We start from the raw sequence: 23,051 nt of genomic DNA on the forward strand, positions 1-23,051 counted from the left end.
CTCTGAGCGCGGCAGGCTCAGCTCGCACGTGCTGCTGGGAGCCGCTCCTCGCGCTGCGAGGTTTCGAGCCCTGCGAGAGGGAGGGTGTGTTGCCCCATGACAGCGTGTCGGGACCCTGGGAGCGGAGCAGCTTTCCGTAGATGCAAGCCGGTGCAAAACATGGGGAAAAACAGTGCTGCTTCCCCACCCCTAATCCCGAGCTTCGAGGTCTTTTAATTAAACCAGCTGGGGTTTTGTCTTGGGCAGCAGCATCTTTACCCAAAGCGACCTCATAACTGCCAACAGCCATGGAGAGCTTATGGGGCATTTTTACATGTGCAGTGCCCAGTGTTTTAATTAGTAAGCTATGCTCGTTAGAAGTGCTTGTGTGTCACATGTATCAGCATGTCAATTTTTGTGCTCCAGCAGACTCGATTAATGAAGTCTGCCCCAGCATGCTGGATTTCCAGCATATCAAGGCAGGCTCCATGTATGTGTGGGAGTCCAAGAAGCCCAAATCCATTTCAAACCCCAGACCTCATGATGCCATGGAGCACAATCCCTTTAGCAGGGTGGTCTGTGTCCTGCTTCCTGCAAGGCTGTGGGCACCACTGGCACAAAGGCTCAAATCTACTTTCAGTCCAGATCCTGTAAGGCTGAATTGCTGCTCTTAGTTTACCTCAACTCCTATAGGAAGAACAGTTCTTGGTGCCCTCTAAATCGGTGTTTCCCAACCTTTTCCAGGCCAAGGCACACTTACATTAATAAACATTTTCTGCAGCACACCTGTTAAGGCATTCCTCATCCCCATGCTTATGAGCTCATTGTAATGCATCACCTCGGCAAAATTCTGCTGTTCAGAGGCTCCGTGAACTGTGCATCCCTTACAGCCAACACATGCGCAGGAGATAAATTTCCTTTTGCTCACTGGTTCTCTCTCCCTCCCCCCCAGCCAACATGCATGCAAGTCTTCTGTGAATATCTCATCAATATGACTTATTTGTTAGCGCTAGGCAGCTGGAGAACTTTCTTCTCATTCCACAATCCTCGTGGCACACCATTTGAAAAGGACCTGTTCTAAATGACAAGGGACTAGGAGCAGGCCCTTCAGACCTTTTGGAAGCCACTTTTTTATGTAGCTCCAGGATGATACCTCCAGCCAGTGAAAGAACTTAGCAGGGAAGTGTCATTGAGTTACTTGCTGGAAGAATGGTGGCTTTTATATGGACCTTTAGGTTGGGAAAAGACTAAAAAGACTATGGGTTGTGTGCTCAATGAAATGGTATTATCATGTAGCAAAATAATGTGTTCAATTTGGAGGCAGGATCACCACCAGGTGTCATGTGGCTGCATTGTCTGCCCATCCAGTGTAGGGTTTTGGGCAAGGGAATAGGAAGGATAAAGAGGAAGAAGCAGTGTCTGGGTACAGGAGAAGGTCAAGAATCACTCTTGTATGTGATTTTTGGTATACCTGCACATGCCTAGAAATCTGCATAAAACTTACATATTTAGTTGCCTATCCATAATCAGCCCCTGCCCTTATATGTAAAACTCTAGAGATAGGATTTTTGTTAGAATACTGGGACTTCAAGCTTGTCTGGGATGCTGTTAAATACATAAACCAGATACACTGCTACATAGATAAACATTTTTAATGAAGACAAGAAAAACATTGAACTGTTGACCTAACATTTGATGTTAAAAGTGTTGCATTCACTTCTGGAAAGTATTTCTGGGCTAGAAAGGTTATACTACTCAAAACCAATGTTTAATTCATGTTTATAGGCATTTGATAAATTAACTAGTCATTAAAATTGGGATATACTAAAAAATTGCTCAGTTTTGACATCACTTTCATTATAATGAAACAATCTTATTTTCATTGTTCTCTTACAATTTATGGATACTCCTTACTGATAGAGACTCTGTATTTAGCAGTGAAGGCAGTGACTTAGAAGATGGAAGTCCTAAGTAGAAATATAGTCTTTAGAGTTTGTCAGTTGAAGTGGATTAGATATAGTGGCTAAATCAGGCTTTAACAAGTTCAGTCTGATGCTTGAATTTCTCTTTGAATGCTATTTAATAGTAGAAAGTTGTTTATAGTGTACTTTGGGAGATCGATGACTAAAATGAGAACATGTGCTCTGTGCAAGTGCCCTGTTATCTGTCAGCATACTGAAAATATTACTATCCTAGAGAAAGTAGATATGGTGTACTATACACACAGGAAAAAATGCTTCACACTGCTGAGCTGTTCTAATTGAGTTAACATATTAATGCGTTAAAGTTCATATTTTAAAAATAAAGTAATATATGTTTGGATTAATAGACAAATATTGCCAAGTAGGAGCAATGAGGAAAAAAAAAAGCTTGCTTTTGCCAATAGAATACAGGCCCTGCAAAATAGAAGTTTCTATCTAAAAACACCAAGATTTATTTTAGATCTGTTTGTTTGGTTGATTGCTACAATTTCCAGTGCTGGGGGAAAAAGTTTGAAACTAGAAACAATTGAAGCCTAAATCAATTTAAACCTATCACGAGAATACAAAGAAGAGTGGGGGTGAGGTTGTATAATCTGTTGTAGTACAGTGGTTCTCAGTCTTCTGGTCCCGCAGATCAAATGAGTGATGTGGGGCTGGTCTGTGGGCCACATCCAGCATCTGGCCCATGGTCCGGAGATTGAGCACCAACATAGTAGTGTATTTTGAATTTATAGGGTTTTAATTTCTCTTTTTAATACTGAAGCTGTTAATGATCATAGTAGATCCTTTTGAAAAATGTCATCTAAAGTAGCAGTTCCCAAACTCTGACAGATTGTGCATCACCAGTTTAAAATGATACAACCTTAAGTACCATCAGCAAATTTTTCAGTTCAGTCTTAAGTACCACCAGCAAATTTTTGTCATATAAAGTAATTATAATACATCTGTTAACACGTACCGCTGACAGGTTGTCTGCGTACCACTTGTGGTACGTGTACCACAGATTGGGAACCACTGATGTAAAGGTTAAATCCTACATGCTTAACGTAGGTAGCCAGGTGATTCATTAGGCGAACAGGATGATTTGGCTAAGACCGTCAAAGTATCTCTTCACTAGAGAGTTGAAGTGTTTGTGGTTGTATACTTTTGGAGACGGGTAGTTATTGTGTTCATGCTTCCAAACTGAATTGGTTTATTTTGCTCTGGTAGCCTACAAGCACTGCCCTAAACCATTCAGGTTGCAATGCCTTTCAGGTCCCTATCTTAAAATTCTTTGCTTGGTTCTCAGAATAAGTATATTCAGAGGAGTTTTACAAACCAAGGGAAGGCACTGCTGGCTTTGATTGACTTCAGTAAATCTGCTGAAAAGTATTTTTGGACCACTTTTTGTTGACAGACATAAAATGTTTTATAATGTTTTAGAAGTTGTAATTGGCTTAATTCTAAAGTATAGATAAAATGTAGAGGTTTGCAAGCATTGGAACTGGTTGGTGGGCATAACATCAGTTCCGCTCTTTCTGACCTTTTAACTATTTCATAGTTGCTAGGGCCTGGAAGGGACCTCACTTGATACTTACTTTGCAGTGGTGGAAATGGTTGTCCTTGCACTCCAACTGTGGCCACTTGGAAGACACCATATCTGTCTACTTAATTACAGAGTAGAAAGTGGATTTAAGAGAGCAATCCCCTAACCTCAGATTTGCATTCTCCAGTGTTTTGGTTTTTCTCTGTAGAGTGGATTCTGATGCATATTTCCTAGTACAAGTATTGTAACTGGGAAAAAGTGGCAAAGGTTCAAGTTTTCTTGACCGTTGTTGGTAAAAGCTGTTCTTGAAGTAAAGGAGTTTTAACTAAGAGCACCTCTTTTTTTGTTGTTGCAACAGCATTATTTCACTTAAAATTGACACATTAATATGTTAACAAATAAAGAAACAAGGATATGGAAATATTTATTTTTACCTCTACTGTTTTGTTCAGTAGGTGTGTAATTATCATTCTTAAACAGTCTTATGCAAATCTTTCAGTAACTAAATTGGACTTACTGCAGAATATTTGATTGGTTGATTCCTTGAACAAATTGCTTTTAAGAACCACCCAGTACACTGACAGGTCCTTTTGGTGAGTGGTTCAGTCTGTTCGGAAAGTGTTTTTGGGTAGTGTGTGGATGCATGTAGTGATAGCTTAGCAATTTAATTAAATTATGAATTAAATTCTGATCTTGTCTAACATTTACTCTGCTCTTTGAAATATTGTGGTAGAATTAAAATGTGCATATGAAATTCAGTAGGCTTTAATTAGATCTGTTAGAAGCCATTTACTTTTCACCTATTTGACTAGCTTTTGTGCTGGAATTGTTAATTTTTCACTAGAGTCTTGTTCTAGTTGCCTGATTGTCTTAAAGGATAAGCTGTTGAAAATCGAGTGTTGCAATTAAGTGTTGACCTTGTAATGTTGATAATCCTAATTGTTAAGATAATAGGCTGGGATTTGCTGCATAGTTTATAAAAAGTAGCAGGTTTTAATTCTAGCTTCCCCCTTAATTCATTTTGTTACTGTATTTTATTTTAAAACTCGGAACATTGTAACAAACTGGATTTGTTGCCAGCATTCTCTTCTGTAATGCTGAAGTATAGTCCTGTCAGGCTTAATTACCAAGTTTGGTATTTTGTAGCAGCTGGTGAGAGCCTTGAATAATCTAGTCTAAATGCTGTTTGTTTAGAAAGATGGACATGAAACATAAAGATGTTTGATTAGTAGTAAATAAAAGTGTGGATTGATTTTTAATAATTAAAACTTCTTATTTCTTTTTTTCTGGTGGCTTCCTTGGTTCCCAGGAATGACCATAGCAAATCCAACTAATAATTACCGATTTGACAGTGTTGCTTGCAAAGTTTGCTTTGGTTGGTCCTTCATAACTTTATAAAGGTTTTTTTAACCAAAATGTTTTTGAAGATACCAGTATATTATAACCCATCTAAAACATATCAGTGCAATCAAGTTGTTTTATATACCTGGTAAGGTAAAGTTTGGCTTGAAGAATGGCATATCAGTTCTTAATTGTTCCAGATCTTTAGGGGTCTCAGTTCTTGTGGTCTTCTCTGACCAAGTCCTGCAAAACTTGTCTCTGAGTAAACCATTTAACTTAAGTAAGTAGAGATTCATCTTGGGTGACTTTTTTTAGATGTCAGAGTTAGGTCTGTGTCCTGAACTGATTAGGTGGTACAGTTCCTTTCTTTGTGTTTTGAGTTTTTCAAATGAATATAGTTCAGAGTAATATTTCTATGCCTTGAGCCAGATTGTATTGGGACATTTTTAAAATGTGAAGTTTTATTTTCTTAATTAGAAAATAAAGTTATTTTCTTACCACAGCATAGTTGTTATTTGTTGTAACATTAAAGGTTGAGGTTGTCAATATATTAAATGTAAGGACAGCCTGTTTTCATTGGTGTTGAAAGGCTGTTGTGCAGTGCCTTAAATTTCACTTCACAGTGTAGCTTTTTATGACTAATCTTGGATTTAGTTGGAACATCCATGATCTTTCTTTTTCTTACCACCTTTATGTGGTGATGTAAAGATGATGGCAAGGAGTGTTAGATAATGGACTGCCCTTCCTTATACTGTTAACTTCAAGAGCTGCTACCTGCTTTCCTTATTCTGTCTGCTGTTTTGAGAAGGTCTGGCAGAAGATCCTCCTCCCCACTCTCCAACTGGGGCTGTGTATACACATTCAGATAATCTGGGAAAATTCTCTCAGGTTTGTTCTCCTGGTAGGAAAACTTGTCCAGAATCTCCAGGAAATCTCTTTTTTGTTATGACGCTTCATCAGGTTCTGCTTCTGTCATGCCATTGACCATATTCTGAGGATTGAAGACTTTTCAGAATGTGGAAGAGATCCAAGTGAAATTTGTCAAAACAAGCCCACCTGTGTTCTCACGCTTTCAGTTGGAGTTGGTCTTTTTTCTGTGAATTCTGAAAAGTCAAAGCTGTGGTCACTGGCCCTGATCAATGATGCTTTCTATCCAGTTCACCATTATTTTATTGATACCTTATTCTAAATATTTCTCATATAGGTAACTCTGATGTAGCTGTAAATATTCCTCCTTTACTTTCTTTTTAATTTGTTCAAGTTTGTGTTGTACCACAGGTTGTATTTTATTTGGGGGAAAAAAAGGTTGATTTTTTTTTGTTTTGTTTTTTGTTGCTGCAGGTGCAGTCTTTAAAGGATCTAGTTCTACCCAGGAAGGATTCCTCTGATGCAGGATATCCAGAAGTAGTGGGCTTTGAGTGTTGAAAGTTTGAGTTTTGTTTAACATCTCTTCCAACTATTTAATTCTGTAAAAGATATTACCAAAATATCTTTGCTTTTCAGAAATTTGGAAGAAATTTCTAAGGCGACTTTCTGAGAACCACTTACAAGCCTGATGGGGAGGAGAGTGTTAAGCATTGGGTTAGAACTAGGTTTTGGATGTGAGAGAGGTGAGGAGATCATACCCATCAATGAACCATGGTAGAGAGCATCCTCGAATCGAGGGATTGCTGTAGCTGCCAAAAATGTATAGATAAATAAAATAGGCAAGGCCCCAACATACAACACTGCAGAGATGGAGCTGTGTTGCTTAGTAAGAGAGTCTCTCAAGAGAATTATTCCAAACACCTGGAGCAGCCTCTACTTTGGAGGGTACAAAAGTGATTTTATAGCATTTTACTTTTTTTCCTTCTGGGTTCTGAGTCTTGTGCTGTGCTTTCTAGAAGAGATTGGGCACGTTTTCTGTTGGGTATTAACTGATGAAAATATGTACTTACCCATATAGGCTATGGTTTTGCTGTGGGTTTTTCCCCCTATCCAATTGTTTCACTTGAGTTACCTTAGCATGATTGAAAAGCCCTTTTAATGCTAGTCTTGTTAAAGCTCTAGAAGCCATGAAGTAGCTCTGTTGAATTCTAGGAGAGGTGATTGTTAGCTTCTATAGTGGCTTTTATCTTAAGGAATATTTAAATGGGCTTTTCAATCGTATTACTCCACCATAAATGAACTAACTTGGGTGGAAAATGTGCAACTTTTCATTATCAAACAAAGATATAAAAACCAAAAACAAACAAGCAAAAACAAACAAACAAACTCCATCCATGTGGAGTGATATTTCAATGGGTTTTAGAAACATAAATTAGATGCTTTTAGAAATTTTACACATGGAGTGCCTGGCTAGAGCTAGGAAAGAGTTTATAAAAAGTCTGTCATTTTTTTAAACTAGCAGAATGACCAACTAAGTCAAAGAGGCATGTAGCTCCCTTGATTCATGGAGTAGCTCTGGCTGATGTGGTACTCATTTGGTGTTTAATATACTGGGTCTAATTCATAGTTGTCTATTGGGGAAAAATGCCAGAATGATTTTGAGATGTTTGAAAATTGTGGGGTTTTTTTGTATTTACAGTAACTTGGAACTTCTGTTTTCAAGATTTGGTATAGAATTGATATTGTATAAATACTGACAACAGCATTTCCACTCCCCATAGATGAGTGGAACGTTCTGCCTGTAGAGTGAAGGGAGTGAGAGCCATCAATCTCCAGATAATTGAAGCTTTTATGTAAACAGAACATGCTCAGGTAGATAGGGCCAGTGCAAGACTGGTCAGGTTCGTTGCAGCTCTTCAGGATTCTGGGCACCAGAAGTGTCAGGATCATGGCACTTTGATTCTGCTGCTGCTGCTTGAGTGACTGTATCTGCAGCAGAAGTGGAGGTAGTAGGATCCAAAAATTGCGGCTGGGAAAGTATTAGGGAATTCTTATGTCCATCCCTTGCAACTGCTTGAGTTTAGGGAAATGGAAAAGTAATAGAGATTCTTCCTGTTCAGAACAGTTGCCATGCCCAGGGGGAGGCCCTTTGTTCTTTCTGGCCACTATAGGGTCAGGGTGAAATGTCAGATTTGTCAGGCACCTATTATTCCAAAGATACAACTGCTAAATAGCATGCCAGGGGTAGAAATCCTAGTAGCCAGCTGGTAGGGAGCAGTTTTTTTCACAGAGGTATGGCATTGAACCAGGACCTTGCTGGTACATGCCTCTCTGCCCTTTTTCTATCAGCTTCTGGGTAGTATGCATCTGGTAAATGTTTTAATCTTAGCCTGGCTTCTAGTTAATGGCAAAAACTATGTGGGGCTTTTTTCTGAGTATATATAAATATGTTGGGGTGTGTCTGAACAGTTTCTTCTGCCAGAAGTAACACTACATAGTTTTGTTTTTCTCTCCTACTTTTTAGTTAAGGCATATCAAATTGTTTCCTAGAAAAGGATAGGTGTCTTAAATTTTAGCACAGACTTACTTCTTCTTTAGTTCACTGACACTGGAGATAGGTGACCCTGCTTATTCTAAAGATAGATTTACTCAGATGTTGGCTGCCTTGCTGGAACAGTTCAGCTTTGAGCAGATTTCCATAAATGGCAAGAGCAACTGCAGAGACACAGGGTACCTTGGTGAGTGTGTGGATGATGGGCAACAGGTGTTTCTAGAGCTGCTAGTTTTAAAAACTTTGCTCTAGGGAGAGGAACAGAGAGTTTGGTCTTTAATATAATTGTATTTAAATCAGAATTCAGCTTGCGTTAAAAAAATGCTGCTGATGCAGCATTGATATTAACTAATGTGTTCATTGTTGGGTTAAAATTTCTAATGTACACTACTCCCTAAAGTTAATCTTTTTATTTAATAACTTGCTTTTTGTGAGAACTCTTGTTGTTTCCTTCCTGTCGCTTAAAAAAAAAGTGTGTGTGTAAAGCCACATAGGAAAAAAAACACTAAACTCAACTGTGAATTGCCTTTAGTATCCGGAAGTGGGACCAAATACATTTATTATGCAAACTAAATTACGTGTTTACTTGTTCTACCGCAGACATTACTAGGTGACTTTATAGGACTTTAATGGGCTAAAGCTTGGCAATGTGACTATTTTCCTTGACTTCTGTATTAATTTATAACCATCCTCATTAAAGTCTAGTCTGTTTTTTCTTAAAATTGAGGTGGAAGTCAAACCTCATGGGTTTGTTTTTGGAATCCCTTGGGCATCCACCAGGAACTGCATGCTTACTAACTAACCCAGATCTGTTTAAGTAAGGGCATTAGTTTCTAGCTGTCACTTGCCTACCATTTTATTATTTTGAGGTGGGGGCCACTGGTGTAAAAACTTCATTTGGTTTCAACTTGTAAGACAGCCCAGCATACTGGATTTATAAGGCTGTTGTGCAGCAATAGTTTTAACTTACAATTATTCTGATATTCATTTTAATTTGTATTATCTTTTTGTAGTGGAAGCATCTGTACATGGAAGCAATGTGCATTGCACAGATAAGACAATTGAAGCTGCAGAGGCCTTGCTTCATATGGAGTCTCCTACCTGCTTAAGAGATGCTAGGAGTCCTGGTATGTGAATTACAAGTCCTTACTGAATAAGCAAAGTTTCTGTCTCCACTGTTTTAGAAAAAAACACCTGTACCTGTAAAAGAAGTTTGTTTAACACAAAAGGTTTTGTTGTTGTTTTTTGTTAGGATCCTACAGTTGTGTGAAGCTTCACTTGTACTTTTCATCCTGGAAGGGGATTTTTCCCAAAACACTTTATTTTCCTGAAGCACAGTCTTACAATATTAGTTCATTTCATTGGTGGGAGGTCTCTACTCAATACTTGTTTCCCAGCAAGCAATAGGAATGGTCATTATTTTTAATAAGTTGCATTGTGATTAAAGCTGAAATGTTCAATTAATGAGTTTTTCCTTCAGATGGAATGTTTATAAAGCTTCTCATTTCAAGTCAATTGAGGAGCAAAAGCATTAAGGTCCGTCTCAAGCTGCTGCAAGTAGTGCTTTTTTGTTGGTGGTGTTCTGTTCAGTACCCCCATTATTTTCTAAAAATGGTTTGTCATTTTGGTTGCATGCGATTGGATATATAATATTTTTCCCCTTTTTTAATAAAGACTATGTCCTTACTGGCTAAATTCATAAATAAAACTTGGTTGAGACCAAAAATGAAACTTGTGCTAGTGAGCTTGGCTTCCAGCTTGGTTTCATGTACTGGTCTGTATTGACAGTTATTTGAGTAGTCCAGTAGTGTTCTTTCTTTAGGCCCCCTGGGCTGGATGAATAGCAAAGGGCTGGTCTGCAAGAACGATTGGGCCCTGGGTGCCAGGATCAGGCCCTGTACTGCACTGTGTCCATCCCTTCGCTGCCTCCTCCATCCCTGCACACCTGGAATCGGGCCTATGCCCCACCTGATCCCATGCCAGCTCCACCCTACCCAGTGTTCCAGGATCGGGCCTCGTAGCCTCCACCTGACCCAGCATGCCATGTTGTCTTTGTCTGGCCCAGCAAGCTATGATTGGGTCCTGCACCATGTTGCCCGACACAGCGCTCTGGGATCAGGCCCTGCTGCCTCTTCCCCTGTCTGACCCAGCACGCCAGGATCAGGCTCTGTACCCAGCCCATGGGGCTCCCTGTGAGTGGAAATCTGGCAGCAGGGGAGCAGAAATTGCTGCCACCCTTTGCCTGCTGCCAAATTTCCAGACCTGTGGGGAGCCTCGTAGGCCGGATTGATGTGGCTGTGCAGGCCTGTGGGTTGAGTGCCCGTGGAATAGTCAAGTCATTCTCATAAATTTTTAACTGGTGCTGATCTAGCAATTTAAAATGTATAGTTAGGTTAAAGCCAAGAAAAAAACCTTTTGATCTGCTTTTCCATTTTAGAAAGACATATCCCAGGGGTCGGCAACCCCCGGCACTTGTGCCATTAGTGACACGCGGAGACATTTTTCCTGGCGCGCCGGGAGGCTCACAAATTGTTGTGGGTGTTTGGGTTTTTTTTTTTTTTTTTTTTTTTAAGTTGCTGGTCCAGACTGTGCAGCCACAAGTCCCAGCGCCATGGCAGGCCCTGGGGCGGAGCCAGAAGAATGCAGGCATGGATGCTGTCTGTGTTCTACTGCCCCCGCCCCGTGCTCCCAGGCTGTACCCTCCAGCCTGGCTGGCCCCTGGAGGGAACTGCCCAGGCAGGCAGACACCCTGTCCCACCTGGGGCAGCACTGAGGTGCCGAGTGCTGGGGCTGGGCAGTTGGGACAGGGTCTGGGTGGCATGGGGGGAGGCACCGTGGGCAAGCGAGCCCAGTAGGGCCCTTAGGAAGGTAGGGGCTGGGAGGGAAGTGGGGGCTGCCTTGGGGCTCTGCAGGCTCGAGGTGTGGTGGGTGGGCAGGTGGGGGTGCCCAGCAGCACCCGTGGTGGGGCCTGGCTTGGCCCGCGCAGCTCCTCGGGGATGGGCTGCAGCAACCCTGTGCACATGGAGATGCTGCCTGGCTGGGGCAGGATGCTGGGCTCGGTGTGGGGTAGCTTCCCTGCATGCTGGGCACAGTGCAGGCAGGGCAGAGCTGTTCCTGGTGCAGGGGCCTGGCCGTGGGAGCCCCCTGGAGCCTGGGAACAGCCACCGTGGCTGCCTTAGCCTGCCCAGGTCCCGGCCTTGCCCACCTGCAGTTTACCTCAAGGGGCCAGGGCTGTGGCAGGCACTTCACAGAGCCGCTGCAGGCTCCCAGCTGGCTCGGACCTGAGCACCGGCTGCAGTGGCTGTTCCCAGAGCCCAGGGAACAGCCTGCGGCTGCAGCTCCCACTTGTAATGTACCTGGCTGGCACAGACGGAGCAGGGAGTTCCCTGAGCCTGGTGTCCTGCCCCAGCCAGGCAGCATCCTTTCGTGGACAGGGTGGCTGTGCCCCATCCCCACAGAGCTGCATGGGCTGGCTGGTCCCCACCTCTGGCACTGCTGAGCCCCCTGCTGTGGCTCGAGTCTGTGGAGCCCTGGGGCAGCCCCTTGCTCTCTGCCTGACACCAGCTCTTCTCCAGTTGCAGCCTTCCCAAGGGCCTGGCCAAGCCAGCCTGCCTCTCCTGACTCCCCTGCTCCTCTCTCCGCTCTCATCACAACATGCTTAACAAGAAAAACTGTTTTGTTTTTGTGGCATGCCAGCACTCTGGCACCTTACAAGGTAGACATTATGGTTTTTTTGGCACTCTGGCCAAAAAACATTGCCTACCCCTGAAACATCCAGTTACAATGTATTGCAGAATGGTATGTGGAGATGTCTCAATTTTAAGAAGTAAGAATGATTTCATTAGGAGTTGGCATATACTTTTCTTCACCTTGAAGTTGCTATTGAAATAACCTTGTCCCACAGCATAACACCACTCAGATTATATTCAGATAATGAAAGTGTGAACTCTAACCCATGAAAGCTGTGAAATTAAACTATTAACAATCAAATTATTAGTCCAGTCGGATCGGACTTGGATCTGCTAAGGTCCCTTCCAACTCAAACATCTATGGATATCTAAACAATCCTTTGGTTAATTTAGGACATAAACTGAGCTCTTATTTGCCTCATTAAAATGCATTATGTTTCTGAAAAAGAATTCTGATCTGATTTAGTTGGTCTAATAAAAGATAGCAGATTTATCTGAAGAGCCTTGTCTGCCTATGTCCTTAGACCGACATGGCTAGAACCTATACCCCAATCTTATTTTTACGCTTTATTATGGATGGGAGACTAAGGTGTATGTAAAAGCCTTGGGTTCAATTTTCAGAAGTGCTAATATCCACATACCAGTTGATGTCAATGGAAACTGGTTTTGCAGCCCAGAAAATTTAGGCCCTTGATACCATGATACCACTACATGCAAACTACTTTAAAAGAGCATATTTTAGATAACAAAATCAAGAATTCAAATGTTAGAAAATGCTACAGTTAAGGTTGCCTGTGAAGTAAAAGAACCTTTTGTCTATTCTGTTTGTTGCAGAAGTTGGAAAGTGTGCAGTGAATGAGGTAAAGAATTGGAGGAAACTAATAGATAGTTTTGTGGTTACAGCAGTTGAATGCTGTCCTGTCCCTGCATCTGCCAGAGAATTGCTTTGTGATGCTAAGGAGATGCTTAATCAAACACTTCACAGGTGGTCATCAACTGTGGCTTCATCACTTAAAACTGCAGGGGCTGATTTGCAGAAGTGCTGAACAGTCACAACTTCAATTATAGGCAATGGGAGCTGGGCTTTGAACATATGAAGTGTTATATAATATTAACTATTGTGAGAAATCAGATTACACAGAATTAGTGGCTAATTTTGACCTTAGTCATGCCTGAGTTTCCCATTTGAAAAGTGACCATGATGCCACCCCATTATCTCACTAAAATTTTGGTAAATTCATAAACATTCAGGCACTCTGACAGTAACTGTGATTATTGAAGAGCCAACAAAGAAATTAATAATTCTGCCTTCAAAGCAGGATTTTAGTTGCATGCAATAAATATGGTCTGGGCCTGTGAACTGAATAATGAGAAGAAAACAAAATTACAAATAGCTTCTCATTATAGGAGTATTACCTAGTCTGGTGTACAGAATGAAGCAATGATTTGTGTTGAAAAATAGTATGCATTCTGTTTATTTATAATGCATGTTCATGGGAGGTCTGTATGATGGTATCAAGGGAAGTCTTAGTTTTGGCATTTTCTGACATTTGAGAACTTGACTCTGCACCTTGATGTGTCCTATATATAATATTCTAAGATTTAAAATAATTAAAAATTCCATCATGTCACAACATCATTAACACCTGTGTGGGGTATCTGAGGCACAGGAACTTTGATGTCAGGGGCGGCCAGTGTGTAGCATGTGTGCCACAAGTGGCACGGGCAAGCTCTTTGTGTAGCACTTGACAGAGTGGACGGGGGGGTGGGCAACACAGTAACAGATAAGGCAGGAAGTAAAAAGCAGAGCAACAGACCCAGCAGAGGAAGGGGACCAGAGTGGCATTTGCAGACAGTGCATGACTGCTTTGTGGCACACGTGCCAAAAGAGGTTGGGCCCCACTGAATGACTTCTCCTGTTCAAATTATTGGAGTATCTTAAAACCTGTAATCGGATATTACCCTTTTATTACCAGTCCTAGAGGGGGATGTGAAACGTTGCCAGTGGGGTTTCTCAAGTGTTTGTTGACATCAGAGGACTAGTAAGGTGCAGGAATCTTGGGTTCTGTTCCAAGTTCTAGAGGTAAATGAGTTTGGCCCACTTCCCACCAGCCTGCCCCTGTGCTGCTTGTTCCAGTTTTGTTCTCCTTATCCAGCCATCCCTACTTCCTAAGCTTTCCCACTCTTCTTTTCTCCCATCTGTAGTACCACTCTTTTGTAGCTGTTTATAGTTCCCTTCCCTTTCCGTCCCATCAATCCTTGGTTTAGAATCATAGGAAAGCAGGGCTAGAAGGAGACCCCAGCAGGTGTTCTAGTCCAGCCCCCTGATCAAGGCAGGATTGTCACTGTCTAAACCATTGTAGATTTGTGTAGCCTGCTCTTAAAACATCTTCAAGGATGGAGATTCCACAAGCTCTTTAGGTAGTCCGTTCCAGTGTTTAACCAACCTTATAGTAATAAAGTTCTTCCAGATATCCAACCTTAATTTCCTTTGTTGCAGTTCGAGATTATTACTTCTTGTTCTCCTGCCCCTGTGTCCACAAAGTCAGTTGCTACCCTCCATATAACCACCGCTCAACCAGTTTATCTCCACTCTATTTTACCAGCTCAGCTCAGTTCCCTCTTATTCTTGGATCCTTGCTTGATGTCTCCTCTTGATCCCTTCCTCCCTCAGCCTCCATTCTTTCTCCTGTGTTTACCCCATCCCTTTTGGCTTCCATCACCTTTCCTGAGCTGCTCACCCAGTCCTAGTGCTTTAGTTCCAGCCACTCCCTGTTCTCCAGCATTCTGTCTCCTCATTTTAGTGTTGTTTCCCTTTCCCCACTTGCAGTCACTCCCAGCCAGTCAAGGTATTTCAATCCCAGTTCCCTGTCCCAGGCATCTTGTCCCCATCTGCTCTTTCACCTCCAGCCCTGACTCTTACTTCTTGCGTTCAGAGAACCATTGTTTTTCCTGCTCTGTTAAGCACGGGGCAAGGTGATAGCATCGTGGAAACAAACTTCTTGATCTCAGTTTCTGTGTTTCATCCTGCCTGTAGGTGTCTGGAAATGAAAAGGCAGAAGTCCTCCTCGGCACTAGGCTAGAGCATGCCAAGTGGAAGCAAAATCTTCAGGGAATGTGACTGTGGAATTCTAGCAAGTTTCTATTTGTGATTAGCAAACTGAAGTAATTCAGAGGCTCTTGATTTAGCCAGATCTTGCCAGATTTCTGAGGATGGCAAATACTTGAAAGGCTAATGCCCTACCCATACTTTAAGATATGGAAACTTTGTCTCCAAGAGAAGTAACTAGATTTTTTTTACATGGGTAAAATATCATGCCTTTCCTTAGCCTTGTTTCTAACAAAATTCAGCCTGAAAAGTAGAAGTTTGGCAGAAATTGTAAGCAGCTGAAAATAGGAGCTTATTATGAAATAGTGTTGGCAGCATCTGTGCTGACAGCTCTGGCTCTAGTAGAGACAACTGGGAATGAGCCATGTTGTAAATGTTGATAACTAGTGAGCGTAGAAGCCAACATGAGGAAAGCAGGCACTTTTGAAAGGTAACAGATGAGGATTTTTTAAGCAATTTAAGCCATTCTTAAATCCATTGTTAAAAATAATTTGTTGGATAAACTACTGTTTTTAATACTTTGCATTTTAAACAGCTTCATATTTTATTATTTTGAAGTAGGGGTAGGAGGACTCTCCTCCATGCATGTATAACATTTTGGTTAGATTAAATGGTATGTAGCATTTTAGGTCAGACTTTTAAATTGTGATGAAATGAAACTCCTGTTTTCGCAGGTCTGTAGGATGGAAGTGCTGGCACTTTAAACCATAACATAAGAAATTCAGTGCCTTTTCCCTATTTTGAAAAAGGAACGGGTCATTTCACAACTACCTGCATGTGATAGACTTAAAGAGCGGTCATTTCCCTTATGCAGGGATATGATAAATATAAATGCTCAAGTTTTGGGGCTGGATTGAACTCTCAAATGTCAGCTTGTATAAGGTTGCAAAATTTCTTCCCTGGGTCATTTTAAACACTTTGGGATTATTTTCTTAATATAAATCCATGTCAGATACAGTAAGGTAATTGGTTAAAGACTTTACCAGGTGTATTTCTTTTCTTTAGTGGAAGTTTTTGTCCCTCCTTGTATGTCAACCCCAGAGTTTATCCATGCTGCTATGAGGCCAGATGTGATTACAGAGACTGTGGTGGAAGTATCAACTGAGGACTCTGAACCAATGGACACATCTCCTGTGCCAACATCCCCTGATATCCATGAGCCAATGAAAAAGAAAAAAGGTAAATATAGCCTTTGATTTTAAAGCTGTAGGTGTTAATATAACTTCATCACTGGTGCATAGTACTGTAAGCAAAGGGGTCTGGTTTAGATGGTGATAATTTAGCATATGTCTAATTCTCTGTTTATAAGCTAGTGCCCACAAAATGAACTCTGAAATGCAGGCATGTAAGGAATGAAGAGACAACAAAATAAGGGAGGAAAGCATAGCAAAAGAATATTGTTCACTGATAAAGAAGAGGGTTGAATTAAATGTGAGGAGCAGCAAGATTGGGGAAAAAAAAAGGATTCCAGACAAAATTTATATGTATAAAAATGAATTCTCTGAAATATGCATCATCTGTAACTTGAATTTCAAGGAATTTTGAAAAAAAGGATAGGGTTGCATTTTGGTAAACAGAATCCTGATTTTCTTGATACATTTTTCTTTTTTAACTGAAACTTGTAAATTTTGGTATAGGCATTTACAGTTATGAAAAAAACCCCCACAGTTTTAAGGTACTAGTTTAGGTATGGATACCTTATTTTAAATTCCAAATAATTCAAAAGCTACAATTCTAGGCCACCATGAGAGGAAATGTCAACTCTTGAGAACATCTGGAATTACTGCCTGGGGGTAAGAACTGTAGTGTGCACATTATCACCAGGTGTTTCACAGGAGGGTGTTTGTGGTGGGACTTTGGACACTGCATTTGTAGGTTGAAACAACATTCTCTTCTGCCTCCTTGGGCTGAGGTTCACAGCTTCCATCAGAATCTTAAGATTCTGTAACTGAACTTCCAGTTTTGCCATCAACAACTATGGTTTATTCACTAAATATACACAATTGTTCTTGTTGTCCAAACCTTGAGGCAGAAATAATTATTCAGTGAAAGCCAGAAACTGCAATGAGTTCCTTAGAAGCTACACCAATGGTATTCTGGCCAGCTGTTTTGTCACTTTTTTAATATCTAATGAAAAATAAATCCACAACCCTCCAAAATTGTAGTATAATTGTAAACGTTTATATTTATCAAATTTGGGTTATGTAAGTAAAGGTAACTTGGCACTGTTATCCTCTGCACTGCCCAAGTTTTTGATGCCAATAACTTGAATGGTGAGTTGTCAAAGATTTGAATAACTGTCATGTTATCTGTATTCTTGGAGAGAATGGGACTTCCTTCTTCTTTACTTTTTCAGTTTTGTTTTACTAGTCCCCTCTTTATTTTTGAATTTGCTGTTTCTTCTTTTGAAGCAGGTGTCTGAACCATGGTATCAGTAGCTTCGTTTTTTAGGATAGGGCCTCAAAAATACTATGCTTTGTTTCTGTCGTGGAAGGTATATTTGTGGTATCTGCCAAATCCCTAGAATGCTGTTTACCACATCTTAGCAAGAGACACAAAACAGTCTTGGAGAAGACTACAGTAGAGTCTGCAGTGGTTAAACGTGACTCTCTTGGATAGTAGTTGTCCATAATTAGCCTCAACTATAATATTTGACATACTGCGGTTTTTATAACTGTTGAATTATGCATGTATAAATAATTATTTTATATAAAATGTAACAATACATTATTAAAATAGGAAGATGCATCTTGTCTGCTTGACACACTTTAACAAAATAAATGCTATTTAGCAAGGTAGTAATGCATGGAAAATAAATGTAGCAAATATGTAATTATTAAAACTATGAAACTCTAAATACAGGAGTTCTGCTGACAGGCATTGCTTTCAGAGGATAGCAGCAGATTCTATTTCCTGTTGTAATGCGTAGCATAGCAGTTTTCATTGATGTACATCAACATCATTCACACATGGACAGACATTTCTAAAAATTTCCAGACCAAAAAATGGTTTAAGATGGAATGCATCGCTGTAATATTGAAGAAAATAAAACATAAGGATAAAGCAATATAAAACAAAGATACTAATTTTGGTTGACTTCACAAACATCCCAACATATTAGGGTATATTAATCCAGAGTTTGGGTATCTGAGCAACCTTAGTTTTAGTCTACAATAAAATTATGCAATAATTTTATTTTAATAATTTTATATAAAATTACTGTCTGTAAACAAAGGAATGCAAATGTATACAGGTTTAACTGTATATGTTTAGTGCTTGCTTTAACTTTGTTGAATTTGCCTACAGCTGACTAACATTGACCTACAAAATGCACAGTTTAACAAATTGTGACTTTCAAAAGAGAGATCTTAGCAATAATACATGTTTAAATTAGGCTACTGCATAATCATGTAGCCCACACAATTATTATAAGGTAGTAACGCGATTCAGTTGAATAGTTTCTTGCAGGCATAGGTATAAGCTCAGGTATAAACTTGCATATTTTTGTTTATGTATGTGTCTTATTTTCTTTATTGTTATATGTAGCTGGCCGAAAACCAAAGACCCAACAGTCAGCCATTTCCAATGGGTCTCCAGAGTTGGGTATAAAGAAGAAACCCAGAGAAGGCAAAGGTAATTTCCATGTATTAAGTCTTAAAAGTAAAAGCACTTGTATACTTTTAGGACAATTTAAGTCCCAGTAGATCTTTTGTATACTAACGCAAAGTACATATTGTGAAATGCCATGAGTGAAATCCTGGTTGTATTGAAGTCAGTGGACAAACTTCCATTGCCTTTAGTAGGTGAGAATTTTACCCTGAGTCTACTTGTTTATGCAAGATCTAGCAAAATAAGAGATTCTGGCACCACTGTCATACAGATGTTTATGGTAAATGCTTCAGTTAGTAAAACTCTCTCTTGCATTTTCATTTAAACTCCACTTGTGTGCATTGACTTCTCCTTATGCTGCACGTTGTAAAGTCTGCTGGATTGTTGCTAGATACTGACTTTATTGAGTTGCCACTAGAAAGTCCATTGCTGGCCAGTGAAAGTATTTTGGGTATGTTCATGTATGCTGTATAAAAATGTATTTGGGTAATCTTGAAGATGGCATTATTGTGTGCAGAATAGCACATTTCCTAAGTGGAATTCAGGCTCCTCAGTGGTTCACATATAATCAAGGAATTTGTATTGGTTATGTAGTAGCTTCAATAGCTGGCTTGACTATATTACCATATTTACTTGAATCTAAGACTAGGACCCCCCATTTAACATTGCGGGGGAGGTAATCCCTTTGTTTTGGATCTGAGTACAAGGCTTTGGGAGGGGGGCTGCTGCAGCTGTTTTGACCCTGACCTGCTGTTGAGGTGGAAGAAACTCTAGCTGGAGCCTAGGTTGGAGCTGCTGCTACTGGCCAGGGGCTGGGGCAAGTAACTGCTAGGGCAAATTACTGCTGCTGGAGCTGGGACAAGGGCAAGCACATGTGCTGAGCCCTGGGTTGTAGTGGGGCTGGAGGGTAAGTAGTGGGCAGGTGCCAGGTGTGCTTTCATTGGGGGCTAGGGCAAGTAGCAGGGGGGCAGGCATCAGGGCAGACAGCAGAGTAGGCAAGTGGTGGTGGGAGGCAGGGGGCAGGCTGCTTGCCCCCTGTACTGCCTCCCTCCTGCCTGCCCCATTACTGCTTTACCCACTGAGCGAATTTAAGACAATAATTAGATTCTATATGTGGAAAATGTTGGGGGGACTCCTCTTAAATTCAGAGTCATCTTGGATTTGGGTATGGTATATCAGTTTTAGGTATTGTTTGGATTACAAGATTGTAGAAGAATTACCCCGTAGCACAAACTGTTTGGGCCTCAAGAAGCAATAGTAGTTCATATAGGACCACCAGCACAGATTTGTGGTGGGGATGGGAGGGTAAGGGAGTGGGATGTATGTGTGTTAGTGCACACTCGCACGGACACATGTCTATATCCAGGCTGTGTGCTGACAATTCCTTGCCCCTGGTACATGTTCACTTACTGATATAATGGGATTTGTTCCCTGATGCTACACATGCATGGCAGGATGTATGACTTTGGTATTGGAGATCAGATCCCAGTTGCACTGTTACAACTTGCCAGTGCAGGGAGATACTGGCATCATGATCCTGGGCTCCCCCTACACTGGTAAATAGAAGGATCAGTGCCTGATGAACTGATGTAGTTTGGAAACTGGAACTGGCAATCAGCTGATTGAGAGTTCCAGCCCAGTGCCCAGTGACTGCTGTGGCACCAGTTGGAGACTCCAGTGTGATCCTGGACCTGGGACCCACAGTGACAGATTGTGGGGTTCAATCCTGGGACTGCAGTGCAGCAGATGGGGTCCCAAGCCTGGAACAAACACTCAGGTGATTGCGTTCTCAGCCCTGAGACTGCATCAGAGCCTGTTGGAGACTCTGGTGCCATCCTGGTGCTCAGACTGACAATTAGTTGATTGTGGGCCCCAAGGCCACAGTGGGGACAGTCTCAGAGCCTTACCACGTAATGCATCAAGCTGTGTGGCAAGAACCCTACCAGATATTTAGTTTAAGATGTGATGGAAACCAGCCACAAAATTACACATTTTGTGGCTTATTTCCTGTTCTTTTCAAGCCATTAATTGCTTGAATGTGTGGCTTGGTGACTATTTAAGATGCGATTAACTGGTTAATCATATCTTAAGTGCAGCGTCTCCTAGGAGCTTCTCACTACCTCAGCATTTTCAGTTCTAGATCATCATTCCACTCATGCATAGCACATCCTTTCTTGGTCCTCTAGTCTCCACTTTCTACTTAGCAGGCAGTTGACTGGTAGCAAATGTTCACAAGTTGCTATGAATCAGCATGTCATAGATGTTTTGCACCTTTGTAGTGATGATCATGCTTACTGAACAAAAAGCTTTTTGGACTCCTGTGAAACCGAGGAGAGTCAGTTTCAGGGATCTTAATAGTAACACACTGGTTGAAACGCACATGTTTTCTGGGGAAGTTGGCAGTGCATAATTCAGTTGCTCTGCAAGTGGCCCTACATGTGTTCTCAGAACCTTGCTCCTGTTTGATCTAGGACCCTCTTCTGTTCATATGATTCTTTATCAAGTTTTATCAAGCTCCATAGACCTGGAACTTGCGGGTGGAAAAAAGTACGACTTGGTTAGACTGGTGAGAATCACTACAAAAACCATTATCTTCTATGCAGTGTCTTCAGTTCTTCTTGGATGATCTCTTCATTTACTTGTTGTTTTAATAGACCTTACTGATTCTCTCAGACTTTCTGCTCTTGGTATTTTTAAAAAATCATTTGATTTCTTTTGGTTATTTTTTTCAGCATCTTAATTAGCAGTGTTTCTAATTTCCTTTTTTTTTAAACCTGTCTCAGTTTTATGTTCCTGTCTGGTCTCATTAAGGTGATATTCCATTCTCTGAAGAATACTTTTGGGAAATGCCTTGCTTGGGATGTGTTACAGAACCCCTTTTTGTAGAAGGATACCTACTCTCCTACCATAGTTTCTGCCTTTTTGGGTGAACACTTTCCCTAGTTGATCACTTCTTGTGAAATATTGATTTTTTTGAAAGCATAATTTTGAGGCTCCGCTTGTATCTCTTAGTTATCACAAGATAACACGAGGTTACCCCTCTCTTTATATTAAAAATGCCGTTCCTTGTTCAGTATTAGTTAACTGGACGTCTTTCAAAATACTTAGTATCCAAGAACTAAGAATCTGATATTCGTAAAATCAGAAAAGAAGAGGAACTGCTTAACTTATTATCCTGTTGTTTTAAGGAGGTCACCTGATGACATTCTCAGATGCCTAACCATCGTGTCATAGAGTTTTAGAATTCTGCATTTGAGGAGACTTCTTTACCCCAAGGGCTAGTTATACGTTCAGTTTTATTTTCTGGGATATCTTTTGTTGAAGGATGATTTTTATATTGTAGGTTTACTTGTTCTGCTTTTGGAGTTTATACTTTCTATACAGATCAAGCTAGCTACAAGATGCTAAGTAACTGGGAGATGGCCCTCAGCTGATATTGTGCAAGAAGCAAAATGTTGGGCAGTCCTCTGTTGGGCAGCCACAGCCAAAACGGCTAATATGCATATGTGACAGGAGGGAGTCCCCAGGGGCAGCTGTGACCACACCTCCTGGTGGCCACACAGCTTCTGCCCCACTCTGGTTCCCTGGGTACCCTCCCATTTCTTTTTTCCTGCCATGCCTTGATGTGCTTAATTGATTTGAAAAAAAAAGGGAAGTTGCTCTAGGGTCCCGGAGTGAGCCTTTATCCGTTCTATGGCCAGTAAGTCCTTCCCGGACCCTGCTGGTCCCAGTCCTGCCCCTCTTGTGCCAAGTGGGCCCTCCTCGCCCATCCATGAGGGCACCTGTTGCCTTAAGAGAGATTTGTGGCCTCCTTCAGCCCCTACAACTATGCCCATGCTTTGTGGATTTTCCTGCTTATCACTCCGATTGGGCACTTTGCCCCCATTACAATGTTAGGCCTCCTTAGGCCTCCAAACCTTTGTTGGGGCCTCAGCCTTCCCAGTTCTGCCTGTTTTCTCTAGCTGGGCCCCTACCCTTGGCCCACTGTACTGGATCTGTCTTCTGGGCTCCAGCCCGTCTTATACCTCTTGGGCTCTGGGCCCCTGGCCCTGGTTTCACCCTCCTTGGACTGGAGCCTCTTAACCCTCCCAGCTTCAGGTCATTTCTAATTCCTTTCTAGTTCAGGCTTTGTCCGTCAGTCTTTGCCTGCTTGTTTGTGAGCCTCAGTCCCTGGTTGGGCTCAAAACACCATGTTCCCCTGGGGCACCTTGTGACTTAAACCAAGGTGCACTCCTCAGGCACCTCCTTGTGGCCTCTTTTGCCCTTATAGCTACACCTGGTCCATCAGTGTAATGTGAGCATAAACACAGGACCACTAGCTGTATAACAAAACTCTCCTCCTACTGGGTCATACTTCCCTGCAAACTGTAAGCTACTTACTTGCATTTCCCAGGGCTGC

The 23,051-nt window shown here is 41.4% G+C and overlaps 1 protein-coding gene across 8 annotated transcripts in view; it reads left to right on the top strand.

The window, feature by feature from the left end:
• The window catches only part of ELF2 (E74 like ETS transcription factor 2), a 67,582-nt gene that overhangs the window by 36,094 nt on the left and 8,437 nt on the right, over nucleotides 1-23,051 (top strand). For 6 of the 8 annotated variants that reach the window (XM_019489762.2, XM_059722051.1, XM_006261712.4 and 3 more), the window contains 3 exons: nucleotides 9,259-9,372; nucleotides 16,049-16,222; nucleotides 18,590-18,676. In XM_019489762.2, the coding sequence (XP_019345307.1) occupies nucleotides 9,259-9,372; nucleotides 16,049-16,222; nucleotides 18,590-18,676 (375 nt within the window). The remainder of the gene's footprint in view (nucleotides 1-9,258; nucleotides 9,373-16,048; nucleotides 16,223-18,589; nucleotides 18,677-23,051) is intronic. The other 2 variants (XM_019489764.2, XM_059722050.1) reach the window with 1 other exon arrangement.

This window comes from Alligator mississippiensis, chromosome 2 (assembly GCF_030867095.1).
Source record: "Alligator mississippiensis isolate rAllMis1 chromosome 2, rAllMis1, whole genome shotgun sequence".
Classification (NCBI taxonomy): Eukaryota; Metazoa; Chordata; order Crocodylia; family Alligatoridae; genus Alligator; species Alligator mississippiensis.